The 22,209-nt window shown below is 40.2% G+C and overlaps 1 protein-coding gene across 2 annotated transcripts in view; it reads left to right on the top strand.

Annotated features, from left to right (window-relative positions):
- ARHGEF9 (Cdc42 guanine nucleotide exchange factor 9) overlaps nucleotides 1–22,209 on the top strand; it is a 587,846-nt gene that overhangs the window by 503,470 nt on the left and 62,167 nt on the right. For both annotated transcript variants that reach the window (XM_073641046.1, XM_073641047.1), the window contains one exon: nucleotides 14,136–14,267. In XM_073641046.1, coding sequence (XP_073497147.1) covers nucleotides 14,136–14,267 — 132 coding nt within the window. The remainder of the gene's footprint in view (nucleotides 1–14,135; nucleotides 14,268–22,209) is intronic.

Here is a 22,209-nt window from a genome sequence, read left to right as displayed (position 1 = left end):
GCAAATTTTGAATGTGTCCCCAAGTGCAGTTGCAAAAACCATCAAGCGCTAAAAAGAAGTTGGCTCACATGAGGACCGCCCCAGGAAAGGAAGACCAAGAGTCACCTCTGCTTCTGAGGATAAGTTATCCGAGTCACCAGCCTCAGAAATCGCAGGTTAACAGCAGCTCAGATTAGAGACCAGGTCAATGCCACACAGAGTTCTAACAGCAGACACATCCCTACAACAACTGTTAAGAGGAGACTTTGTGCAGCAGGCCTACATGGTAAAATAGCTGCTATGAAACCACAGCTAAGGACAGGCAACAAGCAGAAGAGACTTGTTTGGGCTAAAGAACACAAGGAATGGACATTAGACCAGTGGAAATCTGTGCTTTGGTCTGATGAGTCCAAATTTGAGATCTTTGGTTCCAACCACCGTGTCTTTGTGCGACGCAGAAAAGGTGAACGGATGGACTCTACATGCCTGGTTCCCACCGTGAAGAATGGAGGAGGAGGTGTGATGGTGTGGGGGTGCTTTGCTGGTGACACTATTGGGGATTTATTCAAAGTTGAAGGCATACTGAACCAGCATGGTTACCACAGCATCTTGCAGCGGCATGCTATTCCATCCGGTTTGCGTTTAGTTGGACCATCATTTATTTTTCAACAGGACAATGACCCCAAACACACCTCCAGGCTGTGTAAGGGCTATTTGACCAAGAGGGTGAGTGATGGGGTGCTACGCCAGATGACCTGGCCTCCACAGTCACCAGCCCTGAACCCAATCGAGATGGTTTGGGGTGAGCTGGACCGCAGAGTGAAGGCAAAAGGGCCAACAAGTGCTAAGCATCTCTGGGAACTCCTTCAAGATTGTTGGAAGACCATTTCCGGTGACTACCTCTTGAAGCTCATCAAGAGAATGCCAAGAGTGTGCAAAGCAGTCATCAAAGCAAAAGGTGGCTACTTTGAAGAACCTAGAATATAAGACATATTTTCAGTTGTTTCACACTTTTTTGTTAAGTATATAATTCCACATGTGTTAATTCATAGTTTTGATGCCTTCAGTGTGAATGTACAATTTTCATAGTCATGAAAATACAGAAAAATCTTTAACCGGTTCCCGACCGCCCACTGTAGATAAACGTCGGCGCTTGCCGGGCTCAGTGCAGCGCCGACGTTTAAAAACGGTGGGTGGTCTCGCAGCGCTCAGGACCCCCAGGGTCCTGCAAGCGCTGCGATTCCGGTGCAGAGCGTTAGCTCTGACAGGGGACATCATCGGGACCTGATTAGATCAGGTCCCAGTGATGTTAACCCTTAGCTGTCTTCTATATGCTGTGATCTATTGTGATCGCGGCATATAGGAGACAGCAGGAGGAGAGGGGGTCGTCAACTTACCTCTCCGAAGACCTCCGAGTCCTTCCAGGACCTGGGGTTGCTATGGCAGCTGGAGGTCACATGACCGCCTCCAGCTCTGCCATATATGGTGTCCTGTCTGGCTCAGCTGCAGCTGTAGCCAGACAGGAGACTCTGACTGAAACAGTCAGGGAAGATCTCATGTAATGTAATATATGTCTATTACATTACATGAGATCAGAGATCAGAAAAATAAAAATTAATGTCCCATACAGGGACTAAGAAAAAATGTGAAAAAAAGTAAAAAAAAAGTTTTTAAACTATTAATAAAAAAATCACAAAATAAATAAAAATAAATAAATAAAATATTAAACCAATAAATCCGTATATTTTTACAAAACCAAAAAAAGTACACATATTTGGTATCGCCGCGTCCGAAACAACCCGAGCTATAAAACTGTCACACTAATTAACTCCTTCTGTGCACACCGTAATAAAAATAAATAAAAAACGGAGCAAAAAAATATGCTTTTTCATCATATTGCCAAACAAAAAGTGGAAAAAAATGCGATCAAAAAACAAAATAGAAATAAAAATGGTACCACTGAAAACGTCATCTTGTTACGCAAAAAAAAAGCCGCCATACAGCTCCATCAGCCGAAAAATAAAAAAGTTATAGCGCTCAGAATAAAGCAATGCAAAAAAAATATTTTTTTCTATAAAATAGTTTTATTGTGTAAAAGCGCCAAAACATAAAAAAAATACAGTAAGTGTAGTATCGCTGTAAACGTACTGACCCGAAGAATAACGCTGCCTGATCACTTTTACCACACGCAGAACGGCATAAAAAAAAAACTCAAAAAACAATTCCTGAATTGTTTGTTTTTGTTAATTTTACCTCCCAAAAAACGGAATAGAAAGCGATCAAAAAATGTCACGTCCCCAAAAATGGTACCAATAAAAATGTCAACTCGTCCCGCAAAAAACAAGCCGTCACATGACTCTGTCGGCCGAAATATGGAAAAATTATAGCTCTCAAAATATGGTGATGCAAAAACTAGATTTTGCAAAAAAAGCGTCTTTTAGTGTGTGACAGCTGTCAGTCATAAAAACCCGATATCAATCTGGTATCTCTGTAATCACACCGACCCGAAGAATAAAGTAATCTAATCAGTTATATCACACTAGGAACGGCGTAAAAAATAAATAAAACCAATTCTTCACCTGCTACTGATTTGTTTATTATGTCCCCAAAGATCCCAGTAAGGCTCTGCCCACATTTATCCTGTGCTCTGCGCTGAGCACTTACACCAGAGTTTCCGTGTAAATCTCTGAAATACATGATTCAGCCGGAACCCATGACGGAAGATTCCCTGTAATGAGACAGATATAGGCCACTGTGGACGCCGTCTAGCCTGGGATCCCACGGTGTCATTTGTTTTAGGCGTGCATAAAAGTGCGGTTGGCCACAGTTTTGTGCACTTCTGAAAAAAAGGACACCGCTACACAGAGGCCAGACGGTGTCCAGAGTAACTCTGCTGCCTCATTACAGTGAATGGATCCTGCAGGGGTTTCATCTGAATTACATCACTTGGAAATTTAGATGGAAACCCCGATGTAAGTGCTCAGCCTAGAGCGCCGGATAAATGTTACGTAAAATGTTCCCAATAAAAGCTTCAACTCAGTCCTCAAAAAAAGCTAGTCCCCACTCAGGTCCGTCATCTGTTAAAAATATAAGGGACTTCCAAGTTACTGGTAGCAGAAAGGCTCTGGAAAAGCAAAATGACCCTTGCCCCCCAAAAGAAATTCAGAAAATTTTGTGCTCCCAAATCCAAATGCCTATTCTACAATAATTTGTTCTCCAATTGTCAAATAGCACTCCGTCCCCCCCAGATCTCACCGTATGGCTAAGCGGTACGATACAGCCACATATGGGGTATTGACACTTTTAGAAGAAATTGTGTGACACATTTTGGCACCATTTTTACCCATTGCCCTGTTTGAAAATGTAAAATCTGAGGGTAAAACATTTTTTTGTGGTAAAAATATAATTATGATTTTTTCACTGCCCAATGGTATAAATTTAAAAATTAAAAAATACTCACTACTTCCCTAGATGAATTCCTTGAGAGGTGTAGTTTACAAAATGGGGTCATTTGTGGAGGTTTCTGCTGTTTTGGCATGTCAGCGACTCTTCAAATGTGACATGGTGTCTGCTGCCTATCCCAGCCAACATAGCGCTCCTTTCTCTTCCGAACCCTGCCGTACACCAAAGCAGTGGTTTTCCCCCACATATGGGGTATCGGCGTACTCAGGAGAAATTGTACAACAAATTTCATGGTGCAATTTCTCCGGTTATCCTTATGATAATGCAAAATTAGGGGATGAAAAACATTTTTTATGGGAAAAATGTGAAAATTTTATTTTCACGGCTCAATATTATAAACTTCTGTGAAGCAGCTGGGGGTGCGAGGTGCTCACCACACATCTAGATAAGTTCCCTAAGGGGTCTAGTTTCCAAAATGGTGGCACTTGTGGGGGGTTTCCACTGTTTAGTCACATTAGGGGCTCCCCAAATGCGACATGGCGTCTGCTAATTATTCAAACAAATTTTACATTCAAAAAGTCAAATGGCGCTCCTTCCCTTTCAAACCCTGCCATGCGCCCAAACAGTAATTTGCCTCCACATATGGGGTATCAGCGTGTTCAGGAGAAATTGCACAACAAATTTCATGGTGCAATTTATCCTATTACCCTTATGATAATGCAAAATTAAGGGATGAAAAACGGTTTTGTGGGAAAAATGTGAAAATTTTATTTTTACAGCTCAATATTATAAACTTCTGTGAAGCACCTTGGGGTTCAAGGTGCTCACCACACATCTAGATAAGTTCCCTAAGGGGTCTAGTTTCCAAAATGGTGTCACTTGTGGGGGGTTTCCACTGTTTAGGCACATCAGGAGCTCTCCAAACGCAACATGGCGTCTGCTAATTATTCAGACAAATTTTACATTCAAAAAGTCTAATGGCGCTCCTTCCCTTCCGAACCCTGCAGTGCGCCCAAACAGTGGTTTTCCCTCACATATGGGGTATCAGCACGCTCAAGAGAAATTGCACAAAAAAATTTGGGGTCCATTTTTTCCTGTTACCCCTGTGAAAATAAAAAAAATTGGGTCTAAAGTAACATTTTTGTGAAAAAAGTTAAATGTTAATTTTTTTTTTCCACATTCCAAAAATTCCTGTGAAGCACCTGAAGGGTTAATAAAGTTCTTGAATGTGGTTTTGAGCACCTTGAGGGGTGCAGTTTTTAGAATGGTGTCAATTTTGGGTATTTTCTGTCATAAAGACCCCTCAAAGTGACTTCAAATATGATGTGGTCCCTAAAAAAATGTTTTTGTAAATTTTGTTGGAAAAATGAGAAATCGCTGGTCAACTTTTAACCCTTATAGCTCCCTAACAAAAAAAAATTTTGGTTCCAAAATTGTGCTGATGTAAAGTAGACATGTGGGAAATGTTATTTATTAACTATTTTGTGTGACACATCTCTCTGATTTAAGGGCATGAAAATTCAAAGTTTGAAAATTGCAAAATTTTCTAAATTTTCGCCAAATTTCCGATTTTTTCACAAATAAACGCAAGTTATATGGAAGAAATTTTACCACTATCATGAAGTACAATATGTCATGAAAAAACAGTCTCAGAATCAGGGGAATACGTTGAAGCGTTCCAGAGTAATTACTTCATAAAGTGACAGTGGTCAGAATTGAAAAAATTGGCCCGGTCACGAAGGCAAAAACAGGCTCTGGCGCGAAGTGGTTAAATGAGGTGTGTCCAAACTTTTGGTCTGTACTGTATACAGTGTATATATATATATTTACTGTATATATATAAATATATATATATGAATATTTTAATTTCAAACATTATTATGCCCACATACGCTCATATAACCTTTTGGAGTAATTTCGACATTTGGATACATTTTTATTATTGCTGATTTCCCTTGTAACTGGGGCTGATCTATTAGGTCCAATTACAGGTCTAATTCACCCTCCCCAGTTTACTGCTAAGCTGATCTGGGTCTGCAAAGACCTCGCGGTTCATGCTCCCTCCCAGAAGCCAGTAATCACATGATTGCTAGGATGGGAGGAAGAAGCAATATTTGTGCTCCATATAGTGTATATAACGTGCTCCTTCAGTTCTGCCTTCTCTGCTGTTGAGTCTTGCCATCTTTGACAGCGAATTCCCGCTCCACCAGCTTTACAATCACGATGCAGCTTCCTACCTTGCTAAAACATTGTTGCAGAGTTATATGTGGACCAGCTTGACATTTTAAGTTATTGGGTGGTAGGCCAACAGTTAAAGGGGTTGCCCAATTTCACCTTTGTTTTACTCCACATGTATGATCCATTAAAAAAATACAAAATTGACAAAAATTAGCTTTATCTACCACTTGCCCATCCAGGGCTGCTTCTCTGTTGCAGTCTTTGCATCATGGCTACAGGATGTAACCATTGCAGCCAATCACTGAGATACCTGGGCATCACTGATGAGCCCAGTGATTAGCTTCAGTGGTTCGCACTGTAGTCGAAATGTAACCGATGGAGACAATCACTGGACTCCGTAATGGCTGTGTCTGACCGTGCAGGGACATGGTCTGATCATACCACAGCTCCTGAGCAGGGGAGGAAGCAAAAGAGAGTATACAGACAGGACAGCAGGGGATCACAGCTGATTCTTTCTTTGAAGTAAAACATTGTTTAAAAACAGGCAGGAAAATGTTTTATCTCACAGAAAGAATCAGCTGTGATCCCAGGCTGTCCTGTCTGTATACTCTTTTGCTTCCTCCCCTGCCCAGGAGCTGTGGTATGATCAGACCATGTCCCTGTGTGGTCAGACACAGCCATTACACAGTACACAGCAGGGGCACATTTATAAGATTATCTCAGCACAGGAACATTTTATTTAAACACATCCAATTGTGGAAATTATTATTATTCCTAGAACTATTGATTAAAAACAACTTTCATTTTTGAGAAAACCCCTTTAACCCCTTTCCGACCATGTTAGTAATAGTACATAGCTGTGCCCTGGGACTTATGGACCAGCTACGTATTATTACGCGCTGTGATCGCGCCCGCACACAAGCGGTGCGGGGCGAATGCCGCCGGGTGTCAGCTGATTGTCACAGCTGACACCCGGTGCTATGTGCTGGGAGTGGTCCCGCACCGCTCCCGGCACATTAACCCCCGCAATGCTGCGATCGAAGTCGATCGCAGCATTGCGGTGGCAAGGGGGGAGGTGATCGGTATACTCACCTCTCCTGCCGGCGTCCAGCGATGTCTGCGGCGGCTTCCGGATGTTGCCATGATGACCCGATGTCGTCATGACAACATCCGGATCACCAGGAGGCAGGACGTTACTGTGGTCATGCCCAGTGCGTGACCAAAGTAATGTCTCCCCTGTGTGCAGCGCTGACAGGCTGCATGACAAAGGGAGCTGCTGCTCTCTATGCCATGCAGCCGATCAGGCTGCAAAAAGTGAAAGTCCCATAGTGGGACAATGTGTAAAAGTAAAAAAAAAGGTAGAAAAGTGAAGAAAAAAATTAAAAAAAATTGTAAAAATATAAAAAAAAAAATAATAATCCCCAAAAAATAAAAATATATTGAACCCATAATATTTATTATGAAGAAAAACAAAAAAACAATAAAAGTACACATATTTGGTATCGCTGCATCCGGAACAACCTGACCTATAAAACTGTCCCACTAGTTAACCCCTTTAGTGAACACGGTAAAAAAATAAAATAAAAAACTAAGCAAAAAACAATGCTTTATCATCATACCGCCAAACAAAAAATGGAATAACAAGCGATCAAAAAGACAAATGTAAATAACAATGGTACCGCTAAAAACGTCATCTTGTCCCGCAAAAAACAAGCCACCACACAGCTCCATTGTCCAAAAAAGAAAAAAGTTATAGCTCTCAGAATAAAGCGATACAAAAATTTTTTTTTTTCTAGAAAATCGTTTTTATTGTGTAAAACTGGCAAAACATAAAAAAAACTATATAAGTGCGGTACCGCTGTAAATGCACTGACCCGAAGAATAACGCTGTATTATCAATTTCACCACACGCGGAACGGCATAAAAAAAAACGCAAAAAAACAATTCCTGAATTGTTGGTTTTTGTTTATTCCGCCTCACAAAAATCAGAATAGAAAGCGATCAAAAAATGTCACATGCCCGAAAATGGTACCAATAAAAACGTCAACTTGTCCCGCAAAAAACAAGCCATCACATGACTGTCAGCCAAAATCTGGAAAAATTATAGCTCTCAAAATATGGTGATGCAAACATTAGTCTTTGCAAAAAAAGCGTCTTTTAGTGTGTGACAGCTGTCAATCATAAAAACCCGATATGAATCTGGTATTGCTGTAATCGCACCGGCCCGAAGAATAAAGTAGTCTAATCACTTATACCACATGAGGAATGGTGTAAAAAAATAAACTCTAGGGTTACGGTTGTACTAGGGTTAGGGTTGGGCTAGGGTTAGGGTTGGGGTTATATTAGGGTTGGGGCTAGGGTTGGGGTTTTTTCAAAAGTAAAGAAAAAAAAATGATGACAATATGGTGACCAGTGTTGAGCGCAAGTGCTCGCTACTTGAGTTTGCATCGGGTACTCGGGTACCCACTGAGTATCGCGGGTGCTCGAGTGACATGCTCTAGTCTCTGCCCCATATACTTCGCGGCAAAAAAACACGTTGCTGGGATCGCCTGCCATGCACGAGCGATCCCCGCATGTTTTTTTTTGGGTGTCTAACAACCGTGAAACATGCGGGGCGGGGACTCGAGCATGTCATTCGAGCACTCGCTATACTTGGTGCATATCCGAGTACCCGATGCAAACTCAAGTAGCGAGCATTTGCGCTCAAGATTAATGACAACTTATTCAATAAGATGACCTAATGTTATCAAATTCTGTCGTACCTTTGGGTTCAACATGTACACTATACCCCTTGATAAAATTCTTGAGGGGTCTAGTTTCCAAAATGGGGTCACTTATGGGGGGTTTCCACTATTTCGGCACATCAAGGGCTCACGAAATGCGACATGGCGTCCGCTCTTGATTCCAGGCAATTTTGCGTTCAAGAAGTCACACAGTGCTCCTTCCCTTCTGAACCCTGACGTGTGCCCAAACAGTGTATTTTCCCCACATATGGGGGTATTGGCGTACTCAGGAGAAATTGCACAACAGTTTTTAGGTTCCATTTTCTCCTCTTACCCTTGTGAAGCTAAAAAAATTGGGGCAAAAAGATCATTTTTGTGGAAAAAGTTAGATTTTTTTATTTTCACGGCTTCATGTTCTAACCTTCTGTGAAGCACCTGGGGGTTAAGGTTGCTCACCACACATCTAGATAAGTTCCCTCAGGGGTCTAGTTTCCAAAATGGTGTCACTTGTGGGGGTTTTCCACTGTTTAGGCACATCATGGGCACATCCGCTAATTATTCAAGCAAATTTTACATTCAAAAAGTCAAATGGCGCTCCTTCCTTTCCGAACCCTGCCGTGCACCCAAACAGTGGTTTTCCCCCACATATGGGGTATCGGCTTACTCAGGAGAGATTGCACAACAAGTTGCATGGTGCAATTTCTTCTGTTACCCTTATGAAAATGCAAAACTGGGGGCTGAAAAACATTTTTGTGGGAAAAATTTGAAAATTTTATTTTCACGGCTCCATGTTATAAACTTGTGTGAAGCACCTGGGGGTTCAAGATACTCACTACACATCTAGATAAGTTCCCTGAGGGGTCTAATTTCCAAAATGGTGTCACTTGTGGGGGGTTTCCACTGTTTAGGCACATCAGGGGCTCTCCAAACGCCACATGGCGTCTGCTAATTATTCAAGCAAATTTTACATTCAAAAAGTCAAATGGCGCTCCTTCCCTTCTGAGCCCTGCTGTGCATCCAAACAGTGTTTTTTCCCCACGTATGAGGTATCTGCGTACTCAGGGGAAATTGCACAACAAATTTTGGGGTCCATTTTTTCCTGTTACCCCTGCAAAAATAAAAAAATTGTGGTCTAAAGTAACATTTTTGTGAAAAAAGTTAAATGTTCATTGTTTTCTTCCCCATTCCAAAAATTCCTGTGAAGCAAGTGAAGGGTTAATGAACTTCTTGAATTTGGTTTGGAGCACCTTGAGGGGTGCAGTTTTTAGAATGGTGTCACTTTTGAGTATTTTCTGTCATAAAGGCCCCTCAAAGTCACTTCAAATGTGATGTGGTCCCTAAAGAAATGGTTTTGTAAATTTTGTTGGAAAAATGAGAAATCGCTGATCAACTTTTAACTCTTATAGCGCACTAATAAAAAAAAATTTGGGTTCCAAAATTGTGCTGATGTAAAGTAGACATGTGGGAAATGTTATTTATTAACTATTTTGGGTAACATATCTCTCTGATTTAACGGAATAAAAATTCAGATTTTGAAAATTGTGAAATTTTCTAAATTTTCGCCAAATTTCCAATTTTTTCACAAATAAACGCAAGTGATAACGAAGAAATTTATTCCACTATCATGAAGTACAATATGTCACGAAAAAACAGTCTCAGAATCAGCGGGATCCGTTGAGTTCCAGAGTAATTACTTCATAAAGTGACAGTGGTCAGAATTGTAAAAATTGGCCTGGTCATTAACGTGCAAACCACCCTCGGGGGTAAAGGGGTTAATGAAGGTTTGTACATGGCCACAATTTTTAGCTATAATAAAATAAGGGAAGATGTGGACTTAATTTTAATAGATTATTAAGGAAGAATTCACAAAATCCATTAATTTAAGTCTCATTCTTTTCCATATTTATGACATCTCTAGGAAAATATATCTTATTAATGGATGTTTTTCAAAACAAAGGTTAGAAGGTTACTATGTGAACCAATGTGGAATAATTTTCCCCTTGGAAGACCCTGGTATCTCCAGCCTTGTGTACATGACGTGTTCCCAGCTGCATCTGTTATCTGACTGAGCCAGTCCCCTCTAAATAAGGAGTCACAGCTGTGTGCTTCATTGCACCCCGAATAATCCTCGGCGGAGCTGATAGGGAGCAAAGACTGGCAGCCGAGCTACACGGAGATCCTAATTGAAACCAAATTGAATACTCTGCTGCAGAAACAAGTGCAACTAGCGTATGTTATTGGCTGCCTTGTCTCAGGGTGATTATATTAACACCATGTTGTTTTGGCAGCAGTTTGCTATTCCTGATATCTTATGGCGCTTAAGTGCTATTTTTATAGATGTATGTGCACTTGGTAATCTCACTTGCATTAACACTATGGGTGCGTTCATATGGTTGTATTTTGGCCAAGTTTAGGATATATTTTCTGGAAGAGGTCTACATGAAAATATTTCTGAAATTGACAGGAATCCAAAAGGAAATGTTTTCCTGCCTTCTTCTGATGGGATTTGTGGTCATACTTGGACAGAAAGTGAATTTGCCCCCAAGCAGTTAACACACAGTATGAGATACTATTGTGTCTATAAGTAAGTGGTATCTCTACAAGTACCAAAAGCAACAATTAGTCAGCAAGGGTCTACCATCGCGGAGTTGATCCGCTATTTCCAGCAGCAAAAAGGTTAACTGGTTTTGTGCATAATAGAAGAACTGCCTACATAGCTGTCAAGTCGAATGCTTTCATGTGTGTTCAGATTCTCCAGTAAGGCATTGAAACTCACATTTAAAAGCCCTTTTTTCATGCCTTCTCACATCAAACGCTGGGCTGAAAACCGTGCATCGTGCCGCTAAGATGCTGTTCTGGAGACAGGGCCAGCTTGATCAGCAAATCTCTTGAGGAAAATAAAGTCAGAGACTACAACAGGGATTTCAAACAACAGAAAGCATCAAAAAGGGAGCCTGGTAAAAAAAAAAGACGTTCCTTTTGCTTTTCCCTCCCGTCTGATCTCCCCCTCGCCTGCAGTGCTAATCAGTCTGTGAGTCCCTAATTAGAACACAGCGATGCCACTCACTAAATCAGGAATTACTGCACCCACTCCACAAGTAAATAACTCCTTTCATACAATGTGGCTGAACAGTGTTATTAGCAATCGAAATTTTCTAATGGCTTAGTCCTTTGTTTTTACCAAGCTGTTACTTCCGAGGCGTTGATGCCACCACCTCTAGGGTGGGATTTTAGTATCAGAGGATGAACATGGTGACAAGACAAAAAAATGCAACACATATTTGTAGTGCTCGCGTTACTACAATCATATTGTTATTGGAAACTTACCATGAAATATTCTTCATATGTAAATTTTGTAATTAATAAATCCCTTTAGTAATATATATTGGCATTGATCAATGTGCATGGGCAAATATAAAATTGCAACTACTTTTGTGCCAGGCTTTTTGCGTAGAAGGCCAGTCCGAAGCACCAAAACACTATATTTGGTAAAAGAACACAAAAAAGTACTAGAAAGTTTTATTGGAGTTGGGACAAGATTGATTATAACATTGTTCCTAGCCAAAGAGACAAGAGTCCACCTTGCAAAGGGAATCGATCAGTAAGATCAACCCTCCTAAGCCTTCTACATGGACATGTAGATCATAGGAAGCTGAATAAAATGATACCTTGATATCTGCGATCTCATATCTTATTCCAGAGAAATCCAAGTGTTTGTTACATGTTAATGAGCTGCTAAGAACTATGGCCCGCACATAGATCTCCCTAAGAATCTGCCTCCAGAACTGGTTTTAAATGAAAGGAGGCGTTACTAGTGTGAGATATGTCATGACTGACAATCTGCTCTCATGAACACACACAGCTCTGCACCAAGTTCAGAACTAACACAGTAAAACCGAAGTGAACTTTGTGCCATTATAAACCTTTGCAGCACCATTTGTCCTCCCATAGTGTTGGCAGTTCTGCTGCAGGGCTGTTCCTGATTATAACCAACACAGTACAGCAGAGTGGAAGCTTGTCTAATTGCAAACACATTTGCAGTGTTGTCAAGTCTGCTGTACTGCCCCTCCCCCAATACTGGCCGCCTGTGAGATAGAAGTTGAATCAATGTGAACTTTGTCTCATTGCTGTTAGCTCTGTTGTACTGTATTAGCTCTGCTGTTCTGTGTTAACTCTGCTGTGCTGTGTTAGTTCTGATCTCACTGTTTAGCTGTGTGTCAGCTTGAGAGCAAAGCAGGAGAGCAAAGTGTCAGACATTACGTGTCTTACACTGGTAATGCCTCCCTTTAATTTAAAATAAGCTCCGGAGGCAGATTCTTGGGGAGATATATGTCCGGCCCATAGATCTTAAAATCTCATTTGCATATAAGAAAAACATGGATTTCTCTGGAATAAGACATCAGATTGCAGATATCAAGGTATTTATTCAGCTTCCTATGACCTGAAAACCCATTAGACGGCTTAAAAGGGTTGATCCTAATGGCAGATTTCCTTTAAACCTCTTCAGTTTGTTGTAATGAGGATATGATACCAGGCACTCAAATTCCTTGTCAGGGGCAGTTTTTTTTATATAATCAACTAAGAGAACTATTTCTCAGAATTGTTGTTTCCTATAGCAGCCTGCGTTAGAGTTAAAAATGTACTCTATGCTCTATCTCTGAGCTGGAATCGATTTCTGCTATAATTTACGCCACTTTCTAGTGAAAATTATAGTGAATTTTTCGGCCCTTGATTGCCCATGCCACCTTTCACTAAGCCTGCCCACTTCTTGAAAAATAGCAGAACTTGTGTAAAAGCGCCAAACAGTCATAAAACAGTTCTAAACTGTCAAAACAGTTGTATAACAGTCATAAAACATTCTGGTGTAAAATAGATGATTAATTATTACTAACTAAAAATTTTATTTTTTAAATTTGAAATTGTGTACAGTCTGTTTTGTTTTTATGCAATGTAAGTTAATAACTATTACGCAATAAAAAAAATCAGTCTTTACTCATTAAGTAAAAGAGAGAGAACAATTGATTTGATCATTGAAGGAGTTGCCTACGCTGGACAATCCCTTAAAGGAAACTGCTTCCTGGGACCCCAAAAATCAACTGTAACATTTTGGTGACCCAAGCGGAAATGTTTTACCTGCCAGCAGCACCCTTCACTGTTCGATTGACACTCATGGACTGTTTTTGTAATGCCCACATCCTCAAGGGTGGAAAATTATCTTTGTAGTAGCTCTCCAATCTGCTAATAAATGGGGATCAAGGGTGTAGCAATGGGAAGATTAACTGAGCCATGTGCCCTGAATGCTGGGTGCCCTTTGGTTGGTGATCCAACAAGACACTTTCTTTGTGGCCAAGATATCTAGATACAGGGCTAGGACAAAAAACTGTACCTTTGCTTGGGTGAAAGAAAGCCTCAATGTAGATAACCTACCTATTTATTAAATCCAACAATGTTGGTGTTTTCTGATAAGTTAAATTATGGTATATACAATAAGGTGGCAACTAATGTGGTATGTGAACCAGACAACTAGTATAAAATGTATAGAAAAAATACATGATGATTTTAATGATTATCTGATAATCAACTTTTTCGCTCTATTTTTGTTCTTGGGGTTTCTTTTATTTTTCGGCCAGTGGCACAAATGTGAAGATACTCGTGATACCAGCATTTAAGGTTCCACGTAATACATCCCACAGCATAGAATAACATAAATGTTGCAAAAAACAAGAAGTCATCAGTTTACTAGAGCCCGATGCTTTCCAAGCGGTTTAGTCATAGTTGTCTTTGCATTAATTGTAATGTTTTTTGTCTAGAAATTATACTGTATCTTTCATGACTTGTATCTGTATTTCATAGGGTGATGATATTCTGGACAGAAGTTCAGAACTTATCTATACCGGGGAGATGCAATGGATTTACCAGCCATATGGACGCCAGCAACAGAGAGTGTTCTTCCTCTTCGATCACCAGTTGGTTTTATGTAAAAAGGTAAATGTAGTAGCGTAATAGATTTAGAAATATGTCATGACCATTACTTCAAAAATGACTATGATTAAGGTCACATTCAGATGTCAGTCATTCACGTACAAGTTCTATCTGCGTTTTTCCCAGATAGAACTATGGGGCTGCTGACATGTCCATTGGTATTTGCAAACCAAGGTAGTCCGTACCAAAATACTGAGACATGTTGGGTTTTGCTCTGAATCACTGGTCAAACTCGTGAATGCAAGTTTATAAAAAAATCAGACAGCACTCAGATGCCATCCGTGTATCATCCAATATTCAAGATTGTTTGATAGGAGAAGCTTGAGAAAACTTCTCACATGTAAATAAAACCTGATTAAACTCTCATGGCAAAAACTGAAATATAAACCAAAGACTGATGACAATCTGATCCAAAAAGCAGATGAAAACCGGTCACATTGCTGTCTGTGAGAAAAAGCACTGAAGTCTGAATGAGGCCTTGTTGCTTTCAGAAAATATTGTTATTGCATATTATGACACGTCACAGTAGAAGACAAATTACGCTCCACTGTATCACGTTTTATCCAAATATATCCCATTTAACTAAAATTGTATTGTAGCTGTTATTCCTCTATGATAACAAACATCCTATCATGGCTGGTACTATGGCTACTATTCACATTTTCTAAGACAACAGTACCTGTTATTGATATGTGGTCATAAAGGCTCATCTAAACATCAATTTAACATGTTCCAAGATTTGAGATAAAGCGAAGTTTCCAAAATATGATACAAGCAATTTTGACCATGTTGGTAAATTTAGGGTATATGACATTTTTTTTTATCAAACTCCTTTAATATAATAATATTTTTCCCCACTAAATTTGTTTTTTATTATTTCTCATATAACAGGAGCCTTGACTATTTAACAGCACATGGTTTTAACATATTGGCAAAAACTGAATTTCAATTAATTCTAGTTGAGTGTCAACCAAAGTATGTAAAGGCAGAAACGTAGCGCTCATAGAGAGCTGCTGCCTGACTCCTATGGTGACGGCTTATTTCACTTTGAGGCCAGGGTCACACTAGTGTATATTCTCTCCTCCTAGAGAATCAGATTGATTATGGTAATGACACTCTGATCAAACTCTGATCAGAATTTAATTGGAGTGTCATCTTGGTGTGATCTGATTCTCTTAGATGAGAGAATCGTAGCGCCATTGAAGAGAAGATGGAGAACAGAATTTCTCCATCTTCTCCATTCTGTCAGTCTAGGGAAATCAGACTGCACTCATATGTCATCCGAGTGCAACCTGATGTTTTCCACGTACCCGTAGACTTTAATGGCTGAGTGGCTTCCCATTTCGGAGTGAAATTGCAGCATGCTGCGATTTTTTTCTTAGACAGATTCGGTCAGTGAAAAAAATCGGTCATCAGTAGTGACCCACATAACATTGGTTCAAGCACTATCCGATAAAAAATGGGATAGCACTCTTCCAATAAGTTCAGTGGTGTGGGCGAGCCCTGAACAAAAGGATTGGTAGTCAGAAATCTGACATCAGTTTAGAAGCCCCTATACACATTAGACTGTCAGTTGAGCCTGTCGATATCGGCTGATGTTAGTCTATTGTGTATGGAGACTTTAAGGCTTAACTTTTCATTTTAAAGATACTAAATTCATTCTTTACAACAACCTTAAAGACTACCACTGAAAAATTAACAGGTTAAAACCCGAACAATATTAGTGGGCTGGCAATTATCAGATGAGAGTCCTCATGGTTGCTACCATGACTCCCTAATGTGCTGTTGCGACAGATATGAACCCCCTTAATTACACCTACAGTACTGGAGCCTGAGATCTTACACACAGCGTTTCTTTCATATCCACTGTAGAAACAGATGGTAATATTACTTAAGGCGTGTTGTGATGCTGGGAAATTACATGTCATGGATCTTTGAACTTTGTATAAATAATATAAATGAGACATTAAGATTTTCACAATTAGGAGCAGGCCCATGCTTTTGTGCTTCTTTAAGTGTGCGTGATCAATCATCAGCAAGTGCACTAGGGCTCATTCAAACATTGTTTTTCATGCAAATTGTCTCTTAAGAGAGGAAGAGAACTAGATAATTTGCATATTTCCCAGAGGAGCATTGTGGCTTAAAAGTTTCCTCACCTTGACATGCTTAACATGTCACTCTCCATAAGGAGAAATGTTACCCCTTGGATAGTTTTTCCTGCACAAATTCTATCCTCGTTTCCTAGTATAGCCTTTGGGGGTGTGCATGTCTGTGTATTTTTGCTGACCGAGTGGTCCATACCAAAGCACAGAGACTTTTCTAATTTTGATCCGAGTCATGGATCAAACTCGCCAATGCAAGTCTATGGGTCCGTGAAAAAATCGTACACCACTAGTATTCCATCTGTGTGCTATTTAATAAAAAGTGATTAAACTCCGATGGTTAAAACAGAAACACTGACCAAACTCTGATGAGAATCTGATCCGAAGCACTGATGACCGTTTTTGTGCATGATAAAGATCCCTGACTTCTGCATGAGGCCTTAGAGATGTTAGCTAAGGAGGTTTGCATTGAAGCCTTCATCACAGACGTTCCACAGCTGGATAAGAATTTGTGGCTTGCAGTTTTCTAACTACAATCAAACACATCCTAAGCTTTAGTATGCAGGGGGGTAGCTAGAATACTATATGCCCTAGGGCATATTTTCAATACAAAAATGTTGTGGAATCCAGCTCCAGTTGAAAAATAGAATCCTTTATTAAAGACAATTAAAATTCCAACTCCAATGGTAGTGCGACAAAACATGGTTAGAAGTGAACAGGCATGTTGTAGCTACGCGTTTCATCCTTTGTCAAAGCTAATGAATCTGGAGAGAACATGCCTGTTCACTTCTAACCATGTTTTGTCGCACTACCATCATGGAGTTGGAATTTGAATTGTCTTTAATAAAGGATTCTATTTTTAAGCTGAAGCTGGATTCCACAACTTTTTTGAATCTCCCTACATCTGGTCAGGGCGAATTTCTATGTTCCTACATCACATAGCCGAAACAGGTGAGCTTGCATTTTTCTTTTTTTACATATTTTGAATAGGTCGCCATCACTGACTTGTTGCTTAGATGCGTGGATCCCAGTACCATTCTTCAAGTGCATAAAAATATGTTCCCAAATAATACCTTTTCTAAAAAGAAATAGCGGGTGACCTGCTCTGCTGGTGTCCATCCGATCAAGAACTCAGAAACAAGCGAAAGTATTAACCGTGCGGTTTGTTCTCAACGCATTTCGAAGTATATCAATGTCTTTAGGAGAACCACAGAGATTGTACACAGCAGCAAATTACAGTCTTAAATACTGAACATTAAAAAATGAGTGTATTTAAGACTGTTATTTGCTGCTGTATACAACCTCTGTGGTTCTCCTGAAGAAGTTGTAATACTTCGAAACGCGTAGAGTAAACCGCACTGTTAATACTTTCACTTGATTCTGACTCCGTCATCGGATGTACACCAGCAGCGCCCCTGGCAATGGGTGGCATGTGCCTTTGATGCTTGGTGCTAGCAACATCATTAGTGGGCCACCTGTTCCTACTAGCCCAGTCATGCTGCTGATAGTAAGGGGTATACTTGGTATATTTGGTGTCATTTTACTTGGCACTATTTGGTCTATGCAGATGTTCTTCACAATGGCTGCGCTTTGTTATTGGGGTGCTCTTCAACTCGTAATAATAAATATCTGCATCTTTAGTCCTGAGTACTGGGCAAAGATCACTTCTCAGTTTGATATCTTTGTTTCTCCTTGCTTTCCCAGCTAGAAGTCATTTAGCCACCTTGCTATCTCACAAACCTTCTGCACTGTGCCTGGCAGTCTCTAAAGCAGCAGACGCTTCTTCACAAGATGGTTTCTTGCCTCTATTTGGATGTCATCCAAAAGATTGCAGCTTTTACTTTTCTGACCTTCCTAACAGAGAGGGTTTTCCTCTTTTTTTTTTAATTTCTTCACTGGAAAGTGAGAACTTTCCTTTCAAGAATATTTTAGGAACTACAAATGCATTTTATGAACTAGAATTCATTGGAAGTGGCATGTAAGGGTCACAGGTAGAAGCATTGTGAGGGTTTGGCTCTGCTCATACATCCAATGCTTATTCTAATGCTCTGTTATAACAAGTAAAAAGCCTGATGGACCTAATATAACCAACAAGATTCATTAACATAACCGGTTCATGTCTGGTATGGCTCTTATAAAAATGGAAGCTACAATGCCAGTGTGTACAGGTTCTTACCTCCAGTCTATATAATGTCCATTGAATCAGCATCTTTGTAATTATGACAAGGATCAATTTATAAGATTAAGACCCGGATAAAGCTTTGTTCTTTACACAAAATAAATAGCAGGGAGCATAGACCTAGTAATCATATTTCTCTAATTTTATTTAATGTGTAGCTTGCTGAAGCAAAGTGGTAGCTCATTTTGTCAATGTGGGAGATATACTGATACCTCTTGTGAGCTGTGATTTTTGTACTAGGGATGGGAGAATTGTTGGGCTTCACAAACAGTTGATCATTACTATGCCATTATGCCACAAAAGTGTTCACTACTTTTTGGCTCATTAAAGGAGTTGTCCACTACTTTGTGGCTCATTCAAGGAGTTGTCCACTACTTTGTGACTCATTAAAGGAGTTGTCCACTACTTTGTGGCTCATTAAAGGAGTTGTCCACTACTTTGTGGCTCATTAAAGGAGTTGTCCACTACTTTGTGGCTCATTAAAGGAGTCGTCCACTACTTTGATGCTGATAACCTATCCTTAGAATCAGATCGTTGGGGGTCTGACAGCTGGCACCCCCACCGATCAACTGTCAACAGCACCAGTGGTGGCCTTATCTAAACAATGTACAGAGCCAGAATCGCACATCTCCACATACAATGTAGTGGCCATAGTACTGCAGCTCAGCTCCTATACACTTCTGCTCAGCTTTGGTATTTGAGAATGGCCACTAAACAGTATACTTTCTGCTCCATACACTGTTTATATCCAGCTGCTGCCAGAGCTGATAACAGGTGATAGGTGGAGGGTCTAGTACTGTCCTCCCACCAATCCAATATTTTTGACCTGTACTAAGCATATGTCATCAATATTGTAGTAGAGGACGACCTCTTTAAAGGACGAGAATGCTAGAGTGAAAAGCAATTTTGTTTTTTTACTTTGTTGTTGCTTATTTCCACTTATTTCCAACGGTTGAGAGATGATCTTAGTGCAATAAACTGGGACAATATCCTTAGACATAAAACTACACAAAGCAAATGGGAGACATTTATTAGCATCCTGAATAGGACCTGTGCACAATATATACCCTATGGGAATAAACATGCTAGAAATAGGAGGAAACTACTATGGCTAAATAGAGCTGTAAGTGGCGCAATAAGTGACAAAACGAAAGCATTTAGAGAACTAAAGCAAGTAGGTAGTGATGAGGCATTAAATAAATATAGAAAATTAAATAAATTCTGTAAAAAACAAATCAAGGCAGCAAAGATTGAGACAGAGAGAATCATTGCCAGAGAAAGTAAAAATAATCCCAAAATATTATTTAACTACATAAATAGTAAAAAACTAAAAAATGATAGTGTTGGCCCCCTTAAAAATACTCTGGGTGAAATGGTGGATCAGGATGAGGAAAAAGCCAATATGCTAATTTTTTTTTTTTCAACCGTATTTACACAAGAAAATCGCATGACAGAAAACATGATTAGTGATAACAAAAATTCTCCATTAAATGTCACTTGTTTAACCCAGCAGGAACAACGGCGGCGTCTAAAAATCACTAAAGTTGACAATTCCCGGGCCCGGATGGGATACACCCGCGAGTACTGCAGGAATTAAGTAACGTCATAGATAGACCATTATTTTTAATCTTTAAAGATTCCATAATAACAGGGTCTGTACCACAGGACTGGCGTATAGCAAATGTGGTGCCAATATTCAAAAAGGGGACAAAAACCAAACTTGGAAATTATAGGCCAGTAAGCTTAACCTCTACTGTGGGTAAAATCCTGGAGGGTTTCCTAAGAGATGCTATACTACTGTAGAGTATCTGAAGAAGAATAACCTCATGACCCAATATCAACATTACCTTTATGAAGAGATAAGTTTCGGACTTGACCAAGGAAATGCAGTGGATGTTGTGTATATGGACTTTTCAAAAGCGTTTGATACGGTTCCACACAAAAGGTTGCTACATAAAATGAGAACAATGGGGATGGGGGAAAATATATGTATGTGGGTTAAGAATTGGCTCAGTGATAGGAAACAAAGGGTGGTTATTAATGGAAAGCACTCAGACTGGGTCTCAGTTAACAGTGGGGTACCACAGGGGTCAGTATTGGGCCCCCTTCTTTTTAACATATTTATTAATGACCTTGTAGGGGGCATCCAGAGTAATATTTCAATATTTGCGGATGACACTAAACTCCGCAGGGTAATCAATACAGAGGAGGACAAGTTTATATTACAGGAGGATCTATGTAAACTAAAAGCTTGGGCTGATAAATGGCAAATGAGCTTTAATGGGGATAAATGTAAGGTAATGAACTTGGGCAGAGGAAATAAAATGTATAATTATACGCTTAATTGTAAAACACTGGGCAAAACTGTAACTGAAAAAGACCTGGGTGTATTGGTGGACGACAAGCTCACGTTTGGTGGTCAGTGTCAGGCAGCTGCTGCAAAGGCAAATAAAATAATGGGATGCATTAAAAGAGGCATAGATGCTCATGAGGAGAACATAATTTTACCTCTATACAAGTCACTAGTGCGACCACACTTAGAACATTGTGTACAGTTCTGGTCTCCGGTGTATAAGAAAGACATAGCTGAACTAGAGCGGGTGCAGAGAAGAGCGACCAAGGTTATTAGAGGACTGGGGGGTCTGCAATACCAAGACAGGTTATTACACTTGGGGTTATTTAGTTTGGAAAAACGAAGGCTTAGGGGTGATCTTATTACTATGTACAAGTATATGAGGGGACAGTACAAAGACCTTTCTACTGATCTTTTTACTCTGAGGCCTGAGACGGGGACAAGGGGGCATCTTCTACGTCTGGAGGAAAGAAGGTTTAATCATAATCACAGACGCGGATTCTTTACTGTAAGAGCGGTGAGACTATGGAACTCTCTGCCGCATGATGTTGTAATGAGTGATTCACTAATAAAATTTAAGAAGGGCCTGGATGCCTTTGTTGAAAAGTATAATATTACAGGTTATATATACTAGATTCCTTGATAGGGCGTTGATCCAGGGAACTAGTCTGATTGTTGTATGGAGTCAGGAAGGAATTTTTTTCCCCAATGTGGAGCTTAGAGTTTGCCACATGGTTTTTTTTTTGCCTTCCTCTGGATCAACATGTTAGGCTATGGGTTGAACTAGATGGACTTAGTCTTCCTTCAAGCTTAAAAACTATGTTACTATGTTATGTTAAGTTACTGTGTCCCTATACTAGGGTATAATAGGGATAATTTAAAGGCAAGCTGTTATGTGAAAAATCGCTATTAACCTGCAGATATGAAGTTAATCTGCAAGTTAATAGTGTTCTGGAGCCATGTGGCCATCGTACTGAAGACCCTGCTGCTGGAGGAAATTAACTTTATTCCTCCCTGCAGCTTCCGGCTTTCAGTCATGAAGGCACTGCTTCAGTCACCGCTCAGTACGTAGTGAGCGGCGGCTGCAACCACGGCTCGGCACTAAGTGACAGCTGTCTCAGCAGTGCATCCGTGCAGAGCCCGCTGTCAGTCAGTGCCGAGGCGTGGTTGCAACCCATCACTCACTATGTACTGAGCAGTAACTGAAGCTGCACCTCCATGACTGAAAGTCAGAGGCGGCCGGGAGGAATAATGTTCATTTCCTCTCAGTAGCCAGGCTTACATTGCGGTGGCCACATGGTTCCAGAACAC

This window comes from Phyllobates terribilis, unplaced genomic scaffold (assembly GCF_046119375.1).
Source record: "Phyllobates terribilis strain yellow unplaced genomic scaffold, ASM4611937v1 Scaffold_7__3_contigs__length_470593459, whole genome shotgun sequence".
NCBI lineage: Eukaryota > Metazoa > Chordata > Amphibia > Anura > Dendrobatidae > Phyllobates > Phyllobates terribilis.
This window is presented reverse-complemented; position numbering and strand designations above follow the sequence as displayed.